Consider the following 15,000-nt stretch of genomic DNA (forward strand, 5'->3'; position numbering starts at 1 on the left):
TAATGAAGCACCGCATTATCCCCTGGGTTATGAAACTGCAGCGGACCGGCGGCTTCTACGGCGTCGGCCGTGATAAACGTGTTCAGTGTGAAACAATGCTGCGGGGTTAGAACGTTCTAGCTCGTTGCTTAGCAACACACAATGCTTATCTTGGCCAAAAAGTTATAGAGACATAAAATGTTTCACAACGTCACTAAGTGATTGAAAATGACTCTGGCATTTCTGTTATTATTATTATTATTATTATTATTATTATTATTAACCTCTCAACACTTACCCTGGTGATCCCCAAAGCTGCGATGTTCTGACTGTAGGACGTCGTCCCATTGCCACTGCCCCACAGCCCCGCCAGGATGCAGCCCAGACCCTCGACTGCGATACCACGGTTAATAGCATTAGTGGGCGGAGTCGGAGCACCGGAGAGACGTGCACATGCGAAGTAATCCCCGATGGACTCCATTGTAGAAGCCAGTACCCCTGCCATCATGCCCAGGACGGAGGAGATGCTAACGCTCGGGAGACCCCACTGACCTGAGATTATTTCAAGGGACGGATAAAAGGAACAGGAAATAACCTAAACAGAATATATATATATATACAGAAAATGGACCGAGGAATGAATAGAAAAATAGATAAACATGAACAAGTCATCTAGCTTTATTACATCAAATATTCCAAAAATCTTTTTTTCTCCGTTATTTCAAATGTGCATCAGTGATTACTGGGTTAAATTACTAAGGAACTTGTATGGAACAAAACCCAAGTCTATATTTCTGTAATGCTAATTTCTGAAAGCGTCCATCGTTAAGCACACTACGAAAATTAAATCGGATTGAATCGAACACATCAGACACAAACGGACTCTGCGCTGAAATTGGGTCTAATGCCACGGCTAGAAATGGCCTGGGGAGCTGTGCTCTCAGGATGGAAGGGGCAAACATCTGCTCTCAGCTGTCAATCACTGTGATGGTAGCCAACTGCTGTGTCAGTGACGCGGGGGGTAAAACAGACCCAAATGCAGGATAACATAAAATGAAACAGGTTTATTAAATTAAAAAACACCAAACAGGGACACAGACTAGAGATAAGACAACAGATGACAACGACAAACAACAACAAACAGCAGAGGATTCCACGCTGCTCAAGGCAACATGGCTCGACTGAATGCTAACAACAATTAACACGTGAGGAACAGGCGTGCAGAGGCGTGCAGGACGAGACGAGGGCGGGGCAGACACGTGAACACAGAACGTTATGCAGTCAGCAGTACGCAGGGTTATGTACGCAGAAGACGGCGGAAAGACGAAGATTTCCTCCCGGTCTGTTACGTCTCTCCCTGCGTCCAGATGACCATGATTCTCATGACTTCCTGATGTGCTGTTGATGTGGATCTCTAGACGGTTTAAGTTCATCCGATATTTCTAAACGATTCGAATTTCATTGTATGAAAATGTGTCTTCTGTAAGATCTCATCGTTTTTCAACCTCCTCAATTGCACCATTTTTTCCCCCGCCGGCATTAATAAAGAAAGTTTATCGACTGACTGGTTAAACCGACTGTTGTGCCAAGATATACATTAGAGTATAGTGTCATTATGCGCGTTTACCTCAGCACACTGCCAAGAACAGATTAATACAGAGTAATACTTCATTCACATCTAAACGTTAATTGATAGCAGCATGTGTGGGAATCTGGCGTCAGTGCTCGTTCCTAGTCAGGGTTTTGCCCTGGAGCTCTCTGGCTGTGAAGCAGGAATACATCCTGGGATATACAACAGTCTGGTGCACCGGCATGAGAAGTTATTTATAGTGGAATAAACATGATTTGTGATTTTCAGCAGTGTTAACTGTACAAAAACAAACCCCGGACCCCCTGGCTATGCTTGACAGATCCTCTGGTCTCCCTGGACACCATTTTGAGAAGTGAAGCTCTAGGCTCTCGTTATAGATATGATTTATACGGCAGTTCCAGCCGAGAAAAAGGAATACAATTTATTCCACTGAATTTTGTTGCTGATGTTCTGCATGAACAAGAAGATCCGGGGATCCTAGGCGGTGTGTGAAGCGAAGCTGGGGTGGAGGAGGTGGGATATTCTGTGAAGTCTGTCATCGTGTCATTTGTAATTTAGTCAAAGCGTTTTTTGTTTTTTTTTGCATTTTCGCTCGACTCCTTCCTCTGAACGCCTCCTGTGGTTCTTTAGTTTACTATCAGGGAGCTAAAGCATAATGTGATGTTGGAACTACTAGGTTTCTGTCGGTGGAACGTTCATCATTTGCTCTCAGCTAATTCACTCCACCAGCTCTCCTCCGTCAGTCACCAATCGTAGACTAACGTTTGTGAACCGCATCTTTTCAAAACTGCTGCTCCTGCTGCATCACAGGGAGGAGTAACATGAACAAAGAAAACAATCTGCACTCTTCTACACACATGAGCTCAAAAAATGCTGACTGTTAACTAGTGTTGTTGTGATTGACACTGGAGAGAAAAGCCACGCCCACTCCTCGAACTTAACCCAACATTTTACCCTAAATAGAGGAACAGTTCACACTTGCAATTCAGAAGCTCTTTTTACGGCTTGTCGCTTAGCAACAGATAGAGCCCGGGGGTAAAACAGTGTACATCTCTAAAGTGAGCGGTGGAACGAAGGGGAAATTACGTCGCACTGAATCATCGGCGGAAGTCGTATATAGATATAACGGACCAACGGCTGGTCGACTACACGACAAACATTAAAAGAGCAAAGATGATATAGCTGTGGAAGATAACAGAACCGTAGAAAGTGAAAGCGTGAGACGAGCCGTTATTTAAAGCGCCACACGCTGGATTTATCCAATCGTAGGTGTTGATACACAAATATGCAAATCAGAAGAAGGTTGCAGCAGGGTTTAGTGCAATACAGTGTGAAACATCAGGATTTAGTGTTAACCCGGGAAAGTAGGAGCAGTGTGAAACCTCTAACTACACATCCCAGGATTCTTTTAGTTGGGGTTCGCTAGGACCCAGGGGTCCTAGTCAATTTTAAAGCACTATTAATTTTAAAATATGGTCACGTATTAGCTATGAATGATTATGTAACATGTGAACACCGAACACAAATACAGTAGAGACGTCCGAAGATGTCGGACATTAACGGTCTCAGATGTCGGCTTGAATTTCTGATGTTTTAAAGAAATCTGAAACGAGAACTCTTAGGCTTCGTGCCAGATCGTCTAAGATAGATAAAGCTTTAAAGAAATCCTTAACAAGTAGAAATGAAAGCATTCTAGTCATTCATGGTGTCATCTTAAAAAACAGTTTAAGGGGAAAAGCTATGGAAAATACAAAGCGCTGCATGCATGAACAAGTAGCAGGAATACAAAACACAAGTAACACGGGTGTAACACAATGCCACGGGCTTTATCTGGGTAGCATTCCATATCTGCCTATTTACCCCACCACCAGAAACCACTCGACAGTTCCTCATCCACCAGACGTCCTGTGGAACTTTCCTTAAACTTTCAATCTAATGTCACAACTCCAACGGAATGTTTATGACTTAGAAAGGACATCATTTATATCCCACTATCAGTGTTTATAATGATTTATAATCCTACTCTCAGTGTTTATAATGATTTATAATCCCTCTCTCAGTGTTTATAATAATGTGTAATCCCACTCTCAGTGTTTATAATGATTTATAATCCCACTCTCAGTGTTTATAATGATTTATAATCCCTCTCTCAGTGTTTATAATAATGTATAATCCCACTCTCAGTGTTTATAATGATTTATAATCTTACTCTTGGTGTTTATAATAATGTATAATCCCTCTCTCAGTGTTTATAATAATGGATAATCCCTCTCTCGGTGTTTATAATGATTTATAATCCCACTCTCAGTGTTTATAATGATTTATAATCCCACTATCAGTGTTTATAACAATGTATAATCCCACTCTCAGTGTTTACAGTATATTAATTTATAACCCCACTCTAAGTGTTTATAATAATTTAAAATCCCACTCTCAGTGTTTATAATGATTTATAATCCCACTCTCAGTGTTTATAAAAATGTATAATCCCTCTCTCAGTGTTTATAATGATTTATAATCCCACTCTCAGTGTTTATAATGATTTATAATCCCACTCTCAGTGTTTATAATAATGTATAATCCCTCTCTCAGTGTTTATAATGATTTATAATCCCACTCTCAGTGTTTATAATAATGGATAATCCCTCTCTCTGTGTTTATAATGATTTATAATCCCACTCTCAGTGTTTATAATAATGGATAATCCCTCTCTCGGTGTTTATAATGATTTATAATCCCACTCTCAGTGTTTATAATAATGGATAATCCCTCTCTCTGTGTTTATAATGATTTATAATCCCACTCTCAGTGTTTATAATACTGGATAATCCCACTCTCGGTGTTTATAATGATTTATAATCCCACTCTCAGTGTTTATAATAATTTTTTTAATCCCACTCTCAGTATTTAGAATAATTTATAATCACACTCTCTTGTGTCACCCAGAAGAAGATGAGGTTCCCTTTTGAGTCTGGTTCCTCTCTAGGTTTCTTTCTTCACATCTCCCAAATTTGGAGGTTTGTAGAGCTCAGGGTACGATGCGATACAGCACCACTGGAATAGAGAGGGTTAAGGGCTTTGCTCAATGGCCCAACAGTGACAGCTTGGCAGTGCTGGGGCTTGAACCTTGATCCTCTGATCCTCAGCCCAAAGCCTTAACCACTTGAGCTACCACTGCTCCAGATTACATTTTTATTACATAAAACTCAGGGATCCGTCCCAGCACCACTACAACTCTTTTCCCCCGAGGCCAAAAAAAAACCTGAGTTTCCTTCTGTTTTACTGTGTCAATGTTGTCGAGTGAACGTTTTCCTCATGTCTCACTTCACAGTGTGTTAATTTGAAGCTCATATGAAAGTAGACACCCAGGAATTTGTAGACTTTCATCAGGATTGCTGTTTTGCTCTACAATACTAGAGGCGGTATTTATATATAAATAAAAATAAAGTTACTTCTACACAAATGTTTGTATCTTCAGAGGAAACGTCGATATCGAACGTGTCTGTTCGTCTAGAAAGAAGCTCAGATTTCTCTTCGACACTAAAATTCAGCGTGAGATCGTCAACGGAGGGAAAAACGCACGTCCAAAACACGGCGAGAGAACGACAGAGTCTTAGATCAGACTCACAGACACATCATTAGTGTTTTTATACGGATTGTAAATGTCTTACGAGTCCATTAGTCAGCGAGGGGGAGCTAAATATTTACAGCTGTTTGGCGTGAATTTTCGAAAGCTCGTTATCTGAAGAAATACGAGTTTTCTCGTGTCTATTTTTTATTTAATTTTCAATGTTTCAACTGTGACATTGACTGAGAAGGTCAACTGTTGCACTGAAATTACAGACTGCAATAAAAACCGTGAGGTGTAAATAATTAGAATGTAGTTAAAAAGAATGTAGTTATTTGTTCCTATCTGAGTCCAACTCGTTTAATGACTTGATGGGCACAGAAACCTTATTAATAAATGAGATGAGTTCACACATGTTTTTAATCCCCACATTATAAGATCATGTTTCAGAGGTTAATTAAAATGCTCCAGTATTACAGAATTTATGGTCCATGAACTTTAACACCAGCTCCTGGAACATCAGCACTCGCACAAACAGCCCCAAAGCATCAATAATTCACCAGCACATCGTACCGGATTTTACAGTGGTTTCTGAGGCATTTTCTATCTTATGAGCTCAGGCCAAGCATTTTTTGTGGGTTCTTTTGTTCAGAGCTTTACAGCTGAATTGTGCAAGCCTTTTGGCATTCCAGTTTCATCCAACAGCAAATTTTTGGTTTGTGCTTCTTTTAACGATCCTTAGGGGGCGCTAATAATTTTGGGACTTATGATTTTTAGAGAGAATACGGATATTTATGAACGGACATTCTAATTCAAGTTGAGATTTAAATCATAATCTATGTGTCAGTGAATCGTTTCAATGATTTAAATCACTTGAATCATTTGAATCACTTGCAGGGGGTTCGATTCCCTCCTCCGCCTTGTGTGTGTGGAGTTTGCATGATCTCCCCGTGCCTCGGGGTTTCCTCCGGGTACTCCGGTTTCCTCCCCCGGTCCAAAGACATGCATGGTAGGTTGATTGGCATCTCTGGAAAATTGTCCATAGTGTGTGAGTGTGTGTGTGAGTGAATGAGAGTGTGTGTGCCCTGTGATGGGTCGGCACTCCGTCCAGAGTGTATCCTGCCTCGATGCCCGATGACGCCTGAGATAGCCACAGGCTCCCCGTGACCCGAGAAGTTCGGATAAGTGGTAGAAAATGAATGAATCAACGAATGAGTCAATTGAATAATTTGAATCATTTTGTTTTATATAAAATTTTCCGCATTCTTTTTTCTCACACAGAGTACGGGCACATTTGTTGGTACCTGATACGAGTACTTAAATATGTAGCGTACTATTATATATCTACGTCAGTCTGGGGCATCAGTTTATCTAGATCTGTTTACCTCAGTTGTCGCCATGACCCGATCACACTGAGCAGCATTGGCGATTGGGTTCATTAAAAACAGTGAATTGACTCACAATTGTTTCTGTTCTGGTTTTACCGCGTCTCAGTGCTGTGTTCAACACTGTGCATCATGCACAACTCACTGTTCTTCACCACCATCGTCACCTCAACAGGTTCCACCGGGTTCCATCCTGGGACCTATGTTACTCTTATCTATGCACATGCATACACAAGCACAATATCTGAGTTTAATTCAATTTTATTTCTATAGCACCGTTAAGAATATCACTGACATGACAGCGATAGGTCAATACAGAGTATGAATTTTAACAGCAACAAAATGACCTTTAATGAGAAAGCCAGAGGCGATGGTGGTGAGAAAAATCTACCTGAGATGATAACAGGAAGAAAGGAACCAGACTCATAAAGGAAACCGATTCTTATCTGGGCGATTCATTCATTCATTCATTCATTCATTCATTCATTCATTCATTCATTCATTCATTCATTCTCTATGGCTTATCCGAACTTCTCGGGTCACGGGGACCCTGTGCCTATCTCAGGCGTCATCGGGCATCGAGGCAGGATACACCCTGGATGAAGTGCCAACCCATCACAGGGCACACACACACTCTCATTCACTCACACACCCACACACACTACGGACAATTTCCCAGAGATGCCAATCAACCTACCATGCATGTCTTTGGACCGGGGGAGGAAACCGGAGTACCAGGAGGAAACCCCAGAGGCACGAGGTAGCATGTTTGCCTCACACCTCCAGGGTTGGGGGTTCGATTTCCGCCTCCGCTTTGTGTTTGTGGAGTTTGCATGTTCTCCCCGTGCCTCGGGGGTTTCCTCCGGGTACTCCGGTTTCCTCCCCCGGTCCAAAGACATGCATGGTAGGTTGATTGGCATCTCTGGAAAATTGTCCGTAGTGTGTGTGAGTGAATGAGAGTGTGTGTGTGCCCTGTGGTGCGTTGGCACTCCGTCCAGGGTGTATCCTGCCTCGACGCCCATGACCCGAGAAGTTCGGATAAGCGGTAGAAGATGAATGAATGAATGAATGAACTCTAAAGAGTTTCACTAATGCACTCACCTGGATAAGGCATGAAGAACCATTCAGCATTGCTCACCGCATCCAGGTTGATGTCTGTCCGGGCCTGGTAGCCATACTCGTGTGGTGAAGTGGGCAGGACATTGAAGTATGTCAGTATAAAGCAGACCAGCCAAGCTCCAGACATCCCAAACAAAGCCTGTCAGAGAGGCAAAAGCACATTCCTTGGCATTTCCTCAGACCCTGAGGAATCTAAGAGGAACTTGGAAGGATTAGATCATCAGCCTGCCTTTGGTCATGGAAACTGAGCTTGTTGATTACAAACCAATTGCGTTTGGTGTTTAAATCTGGATGCTAAACCGGTGTGTGTATTTCCTCTGTAAAAATTTTACCATTTTATTTTACTTGGTCCTCATGGGACCACGACACTAGGTATGAATTAGATCGGTTCTCTTTTTAACATCTTTCTTTGAGTGTTGTCAGAAATCAGTGAGTTTCTAAATGGTGAGATGTTTTACCTTTTTTTCTGACAAAAGATATTTAATACGCTCTTAATTCCTTTTGTGCACCGAGCTGAAAATAAGGAGATTACAAATGACACTAAGCTGACGTTTAACTCCGGCCCAAATGCGTCCTTCTATCTGTTGAGAGAAATCGGCTTGAACTAACACCACGCTATACACGCCATAAACATTAGCATCTTTTGGAAAGCCCGAAAGCCAAAAAACGTCCTTAAGGGATGCACATGGGTCACTACAAACTCATTCACTCACTCATTTCCTACCGCTTATCCGAACTTCTCGGGTCACGGGGAGCCTGTGCCTATCTCAGGCGTCATCGGGCTTCGAGGCAGGATACACCCTGGACGGAGTGCCGACCCATCGCAGGGCACACACACACTCTCACAGACTAACACACTACGGACAATTTCCCAGAGATGCCAATCAACCTACCATGCATGTCTTTGGACCGGGTGAGGAAACCGGAGTACCCGGAGGAAACCCCCGAGGCACGGGGAGAACATGCAAACTCCACACACACAAGGCGGAAGTGGGAATCGAACCCCCAACCCCGGAGGTGTGAGGCGAACGTACAAACCACTAAGCCACCGTACTACCCCCCCCATCACTACAACCCTTCACGCTATTTACTGGCTTTGAATATGAGTGTAAGAGACTGCTCTGTGTCATGGACAGAATAAAACTCACCGAGAACAGACTAAAGAGAGGGTAATGAAAAACTTTCCACTTCTTGTCCTTGTAAGCAACGAGCGGGACCCTAACCTCGCTGAGATACTGGGAGAAGAGGAGGAAAAGAAACACCGTCCTGCAAAGAAAGAAAGAAAGAAAGAAAAAAGTTTCAACTCGATTTAACCGCTGCCTCAAACTTTTGTCATCTTAACAACTTCTAAATTAAATGTCAGCTTGACGATCTCTAATTCTCGCTGCCTCAGACGCCGTCATGATTAAGCAGGCAACGACGATGAATACATCAATTAGATAGCACATGTTGCTACGCGATATCAAATGTTGTGTCAACACATGCCATTAATCCATCGTCGGCATTTCTTCGCATCCAGTGTGACTCGTCTTTAAATGAATCTATCGATATGATTGGATAATTAGGTATTATTAATCTTATTAACGTTGAACTTTTCTCCAGGGCATGTGCTAAAAGCAAGCCGTTCGTGTCCGTTGGCTCGGAGAAGTTAGATTTCGCTAGGAATGCGGTTTGATGACTTAACACCGCTGCTTAAGTACAGTACAAAGTCCACAGAGAGGGAATGTATTTTTCTTTCCCCTCCGTATGCTAACTGCAGTCGGTCAAGCGGCAAACCGTGATACGGATGTGAGCGTCGAGGCTATCGAATGGACCTCGGTGATTGTCCTCAGGCTACAAGTCTACAACAGGGACAAACAAACTCGCATGCACATCCATTCAGACAAAGGCCTGCACACAATGGTGTACGCTGCGCTACACATTCACACACAGAGGCACCTGGTAAACGGAGATGTGTAGACTGCCGTTGGATGAATGCGGCACACTGTGATCCACCTGGCAGACATTTAAATGTTCTTTAATAGGTCATTAACGAAACAGGACGGACCGGAATGACGCACTGAAAGCGGTCCTTTCTCTCCGCAGCCGATCCGTTCCTGATCTGTACTGAGGAACGTCGCGCTGAATAAACTGCTCGAGATCTCTGTCGCTGTAACGCAACCTTCGGCTGATGGATTTATTGGTCTCCTGTCGCTTTACGTACAAATTACAGACAAAGCAGGGGTCAACTTTATGTTGTGAAGTGATTAAAACAAGGAGGTTTGACAGATTTATGACGGCACTTATGTGGGGTTGTTACCAGCGATGTGACTGGAGCTGCTACTCTGTCATTTAGACTCGTTGTTGCTGCTCAAACACTCAGATTACAATCTTTAAGTACCAAAGACTCAAAATATGTCTCCCACAGAATAAGAGAAAAAAGAGAATATTTAGAGTTAACTGGTGCAAACATATGCAGGACTTAATACCTGCCTCATTGTAAGTCAATGGCTTAAACCCCTGCCTCAGTTTGAGTTCACTGCTGTCCTAAACTCCTGCCTCAGTTTGATTTCACTACTATACTAAACTCCTGCCTCAGTTTGAGTTCACTGCTGTCTTAAACTTCTGCCTCAATTTGAGTTCACTACTATACTAAACTCCTGCCTCAGTTTGAGTTCACTACTATACTAAACTCCTGCCTCAGTTTGGGTTCACTGCTGTCCTAAACTCCTGCCTCAGTTTGATTTCACTACTGTCCTAAACTCCTGCCTCAGCCTGAGTTCACTGCTGTCCTAAACTCCTGCCTCAGTTTGAGTTCACTACTGTCCTAAACTCCTGCCTCAGTTTGACTTCACTACTGTACTGAACTTCTGCCTCAGTTTGACTTCACTGCTGTCCTAAACTCCTGCCTCAGTTTGATTTCACTACTATACTAAACTCCTGCCTCAGTTTGAGTTCACTGCTGTCCTAAACTCCTGCCTCAGTTTGAGTTCACTACTGTCCTAAACTCCTGCCTCAGTTTGACTTCACTACTGTACTGAACTTCTGCCTCAGTTTGACTTCACTGCTGTCCTAAACTCCTGCCTCAGTTTGATTTCACTACTATACTAAACTCCTGCCTCAGTTTGAGTTCACTGCTGTCCTAAACTCCTGCCTCAGTTTGAGTTCACTACTGTCCTAAACCCCTGCCTCAGTTTGACTTCACTACTGTCCTAAACTCCTGCCTCAGTTTGAGTTCACTGCTGTCCTAAACTCCTGCCTCAGTTTGAGACCACTGCTGTCCTTCACCTTATTTGATTTACTGGGTCCAGTTCCCACTTCAAATTAAGTTTGTTCCTGTTTCAAATTTCTGCCTCAGCTTGACTTCACTGCTGCCTCAACCTGTGCCTTCACTTTAATGAATTTTGTCTTCAACTTCTGAATCAAATTTGAGTGAAGTTTTCCTGGAAGAGTTAGTTGCTGCCTCAGATTTTTGCCTAATATTGAAATAATTCCTTAAGTCTTAAAGATTCTGCTTTAACATTTGCACGTCCTGCTTAACTTCTACTTCAGGTTAAACTAATGGCTCCTCGGGGTTCTGCCTCGGCTTGCTTTACCCGCCACCTCGACCTTCTCCCTAGTTTCTCGGCAACGTGCTACAAGTTCACAGACTCACAGAGCTGAAATGCCCCAGTGTGCTCCTGACTTCTTCCCAGCTTGTATGAAGAGCGACAGACCGATCAGATTGATGGTCGGAGCGATAGCCAGGGGTCCGATGAACTTCAGCACAAATCCCACCAGCCCTGTAAGTCCGAGCACGACCTGAAGCGACGACGCAACAAGGATCGCTCCCTGGATCTGAAAGGGAGGAACAAACATTAAACACAGGCAACTAAAAGCAAGCCATTGAAGGTCCTCAAACCCAGTTCTTACAGTATTATGCCTCTTTTCCACCAAAAAGAACCAGGTGCTGGTTCAGAGCTAGCGCTAGTGCTGGTTCAAAGTCGGTTCCACTGGAGAACCTTCTAAGAACCGGTTTGCCTTTCCACCGGCTAGAGAGCATCACAGCACCGAGTGTGACGTCACCGTATACGTGTCACGTGTACCAGCGACGTTAGCGCAGCAGCGGCAAACACAAACACAACAACAATGGCGGATGTCGCTTTACTGTTAATGCTCATGGCTTTGTGAACCCACATTAGCATCCAAACGCGGCGAATAAAACGTGTACGTGCGGCTCCGTGTAATCTGTATAAACGGAGGTTGTGATCGATAAAGTACATAACGTTATTTTATCATTAACACAGAAAAAAAATAGCATTAGCATGTAGCTACCTACTATCATGTGTGCTGATAATGTATCATATCGCGGTAAAGTAAAAGTGTATTAAACATTATTATACTTAAGGTACATTATCAAATGCGCTAAAAGTAGCCCCGCCCCCAGCTCCTGACGCAAGCGGTTCTTAAGTCTAGACCAGCGACGTTTTGGTGCTACTTAAGAACCACTTTTCTTGGTTCGGAGCCGGTGCTTTGGCGGTCGAAACAGAAAGAACTGGTTCTAAATTAGGCTCCGAACCTGCACTCGAACTGCCTCGGTGGTAAAAGAGGCATTACAGTCCAGAACTGATAGATCTGATCGCACTTGTTGGACTTCCTTCCAGGTTTTGACAGAAGAGGAAGTCCTTAACATATCTTGCTAGTGAACTTCACCGAAGCTTGCGTGAAATGACCTCGAGGAACCTTTATGAGAATTCATGTCTCTATATATTAGTATATTACATTGAACGTGTACAGATCTTCCACTCCTCTGATCCCACAGAGAATTCCTCAGCTCTCCCGCTCTGAACACACGTGTGTGCAGGTCTCATTGGGTGTGTCATCTCTTGCCATGGGATTGCCTTTGGGGGTAAACCTGTGGTTGTAACTATGGGGTTATTCCATCTTCACAACCTCTGCAGTGTCACGCCACGGTGAAGAATTCTACACTTTTGAACCTTGTGTTATTTGTTGCTCCACCCGGGTTTCCTACAAACAGCTTACACTTGTCTCCTGCTCATTTTTGGAAACTTACTGTCACTTTTAGCACTTCAGTGCTCCACCTGTAAGTCATTTCAATAGAGAGAATCGGCTAACGGAGTGGGGGCCTGGGAGGGGGGAAGGTGGTGGGTGGGAGCTGAGGAGGCTACTCTGCCCCCTAGTGGAACAAAGTCTTAGTTCTGTGAATGTAGTTTACATATTAGAGTTATAGATTTTTTTAAAAATATATACCTTTAGTATCGACATAACGAATAAATCCGTGTGTGTCTACGTAAGTCAAAAATGACTGGATCCACTGAAGAGCAATGTTTCTCTGTATCATATTAATACTTTAGTCATCGGATAACGATTTTTAAAAAAAATATATTTTTAAAAGACTCAATTTCTGGAGGGAAACGTAAGTGTAATTTGTAAGAAATACCATGCATTAAGTTTATCTCAGTGATCTATTAAATTCATTTATGAATGTGTTATTTACTAATTAACATATTTATTTGTTCACTTACTGAACATTTATTTATTTATTTATTTATTTATTTATATAAATGGTATTTATATAAATTTCATATTCATATATGTATTTGTTCACTGTTTATTTATTTATTTAATAAATAAATAAATAAACAGTGAACAATAAATATATGAATATGAAATTAATATAAATACCATTTATTTAAATTAATTTCATATTCATATATTTATTTGTTCACTATCTATCTATCTATCTATCTATCTATCTATCTATCTATCTATCTATCTATCTATCTATCTATCTATCTATTTAATAACTTAATTTTTTTCTTCATTACTTATTTACATACTTTTATCTATTCGCTTCCATACATTTTTGTACATATAACTTTGTTCTTGCTCGTTTACTTCCGTTATTTACTTTTATTTTTTTTTAACTTATTACACATTTAATAAGCAACAACAACAACAACAAACCAAAAACATTTCTTTATCATAACTCATCGACTTGTCATGAAGTTGAAGGTTGATTTAATCTTATTTATTTCTCTGCTCCTAGGCTAAAACAGTGATACCTCACTTGTACCTCACGTATGCGCATTTTCCACACTTCTTCATGGTCTAGTCGGGAGACAGATGCTACCGTGGCATTGAGGTCAGGGGTCGCGCTCCCATTCGGACACTGCCACTTGGGCAATGCCAGGATCGCCAGCGTCGGCGTGACGAAAGTAAACGTTCCTCCCTGCAGGATCGGCAACCTGAAGGTGAACAAAATGTGGAGGCTTCGTCAACATTTGTTTGATTGTGAATGAGTGCATATTACTTAGGGAATAGGAGTAAATGTGAGGTTTAGGCAACCTGGTCCCAATGGTGGTCTGAAGCATGGTGCAAATCCCTGACACGAAGAAGATGGTGGAGACGAGCTGGCTCTTGGCTGCATTGTCGTCCTTAATGCACAACGGCTCAGCGAGGATTAAAGGGATGGCCAGGATCCCACTAAAAGCCAGTATGTAATGCTTAAATAGGAGACATGGGAGACACTAATCAGCTCAGGCAGACATTTGTTCAATAAAAAACAGCCTGCGGAAGAGTTTTTCAATGCCGATTTACTTTCGCTCTGTTTTACAACCGCAACGGGACAGACATAAAAAAACAAAGCGAGGTGGCTAAATATGAGGCTCTCTGGAATTTCTCACTGACATAAAATAGCCCACACCCTTTCAGTCCTAACCCCCCTGTACACTTGTGAGTTTAGTGAAGGCTTCAGAGGAGTAGGAGCATGACCCCGTCTCCTCCTTCCTCACAGCACCTCCTCGGCTCACATGTGGAAGCAGATCTCTCGTGTATTCCTCTCCCAGCACTTTGATCCGATCGGCTTTTGGGGGCGGGTGAAGCTTCGTGAAGTTCTGGCTCATGATCTGTTCTCTGAGTAAGGAAAAAAAAAAAAGAGCGAGAGAGAGAGAACAACACGGTCCACAGTGCACGTGGTGGATTCTGCTCCGTTAGAACAGACTGGGGAACTTTTAAAAAAGACTTTTTTTTTAACTGAAATACGTCTTGTTGTTGAGACTCATAAATGATGTCCAGGATAGATTTCTTTTATACCTGACATCCTGGGGAATTATGCCACACTTCCTGTTTGTGGCAGAGTCACTGGTGTGTTAAAGGTACTGTGTTAACATTTAGCTGACATCTGGACATCATGCTGACCAAAATTTGGTCCGAAATCCCTACACGAGGAGTATTAAAAAGTGAGAGGATAACGATGAAGGCGAGGAGGTAGAGGAATAATAATTCATTCATTCATTCATTCATTTTCTACCGCTTATCCGAACTTCTCGGGTCACGGGGAGCCTGTGCCTCAAGGCAGGATATACCATGGATGGAGT

At 42.4% G+C, this 15,000-nt stretch overlaps 1 protein-coding gene across 1 annotated transcript in view; it reads right to left on the bottom strand.

The window, feature by feature from the left end:
- Positions 1-15,000, bottom strand: part of si:dkey-106n21.1 (solute carrier family 23 member 2) — a 59,396-nt gene that overhangs the window by 13,865 nt on the left and 30,531 nt on the right. Inside the window, exons 3-8 of the mRNA XM_047802234.1 lie at positions 13,970-14,127; positions 13,698-13,869; positions 11,277-11,458; positions 8,791-8,908; positions 7,625-7,781; positions 278-531 (exon numbers count right to left, since the gene is read on the bottom strand). Coding sequence (XP_047658190.1) covers positions 278-531; positions 7,625-7,781; positions 8,791-8,908; positions 11,277-11,458; positions 13,698-13,869; positions 13,970-14,127 — 1,041 coding nt within the window. The remainder of the gene's footprint in view (positions 1-277; positions 532-7,624; positions 7,782-8,790; positions 8,909-11,276; positions 11,459-13,697; positions 13,870-13,969; positions 14,128-15,000) is intronic.

The sequence above is a fragment of the Tachysurus fulvidraco genome, chromosome 17 (genome assembly GCF_022655615.1).
Source record: "Tachysurus fulvidraco isolate hzauxx_2018 chromosome 17, HZAU_PFXX_2.0, whole genome shotgun sequence".
Lineage (NCBI taxonomy): Eukaryota > Metazoa > Chordata > Actinopteri > Siluriformes > Bagridae > Tachysurus > Tachysurus fulvidraco.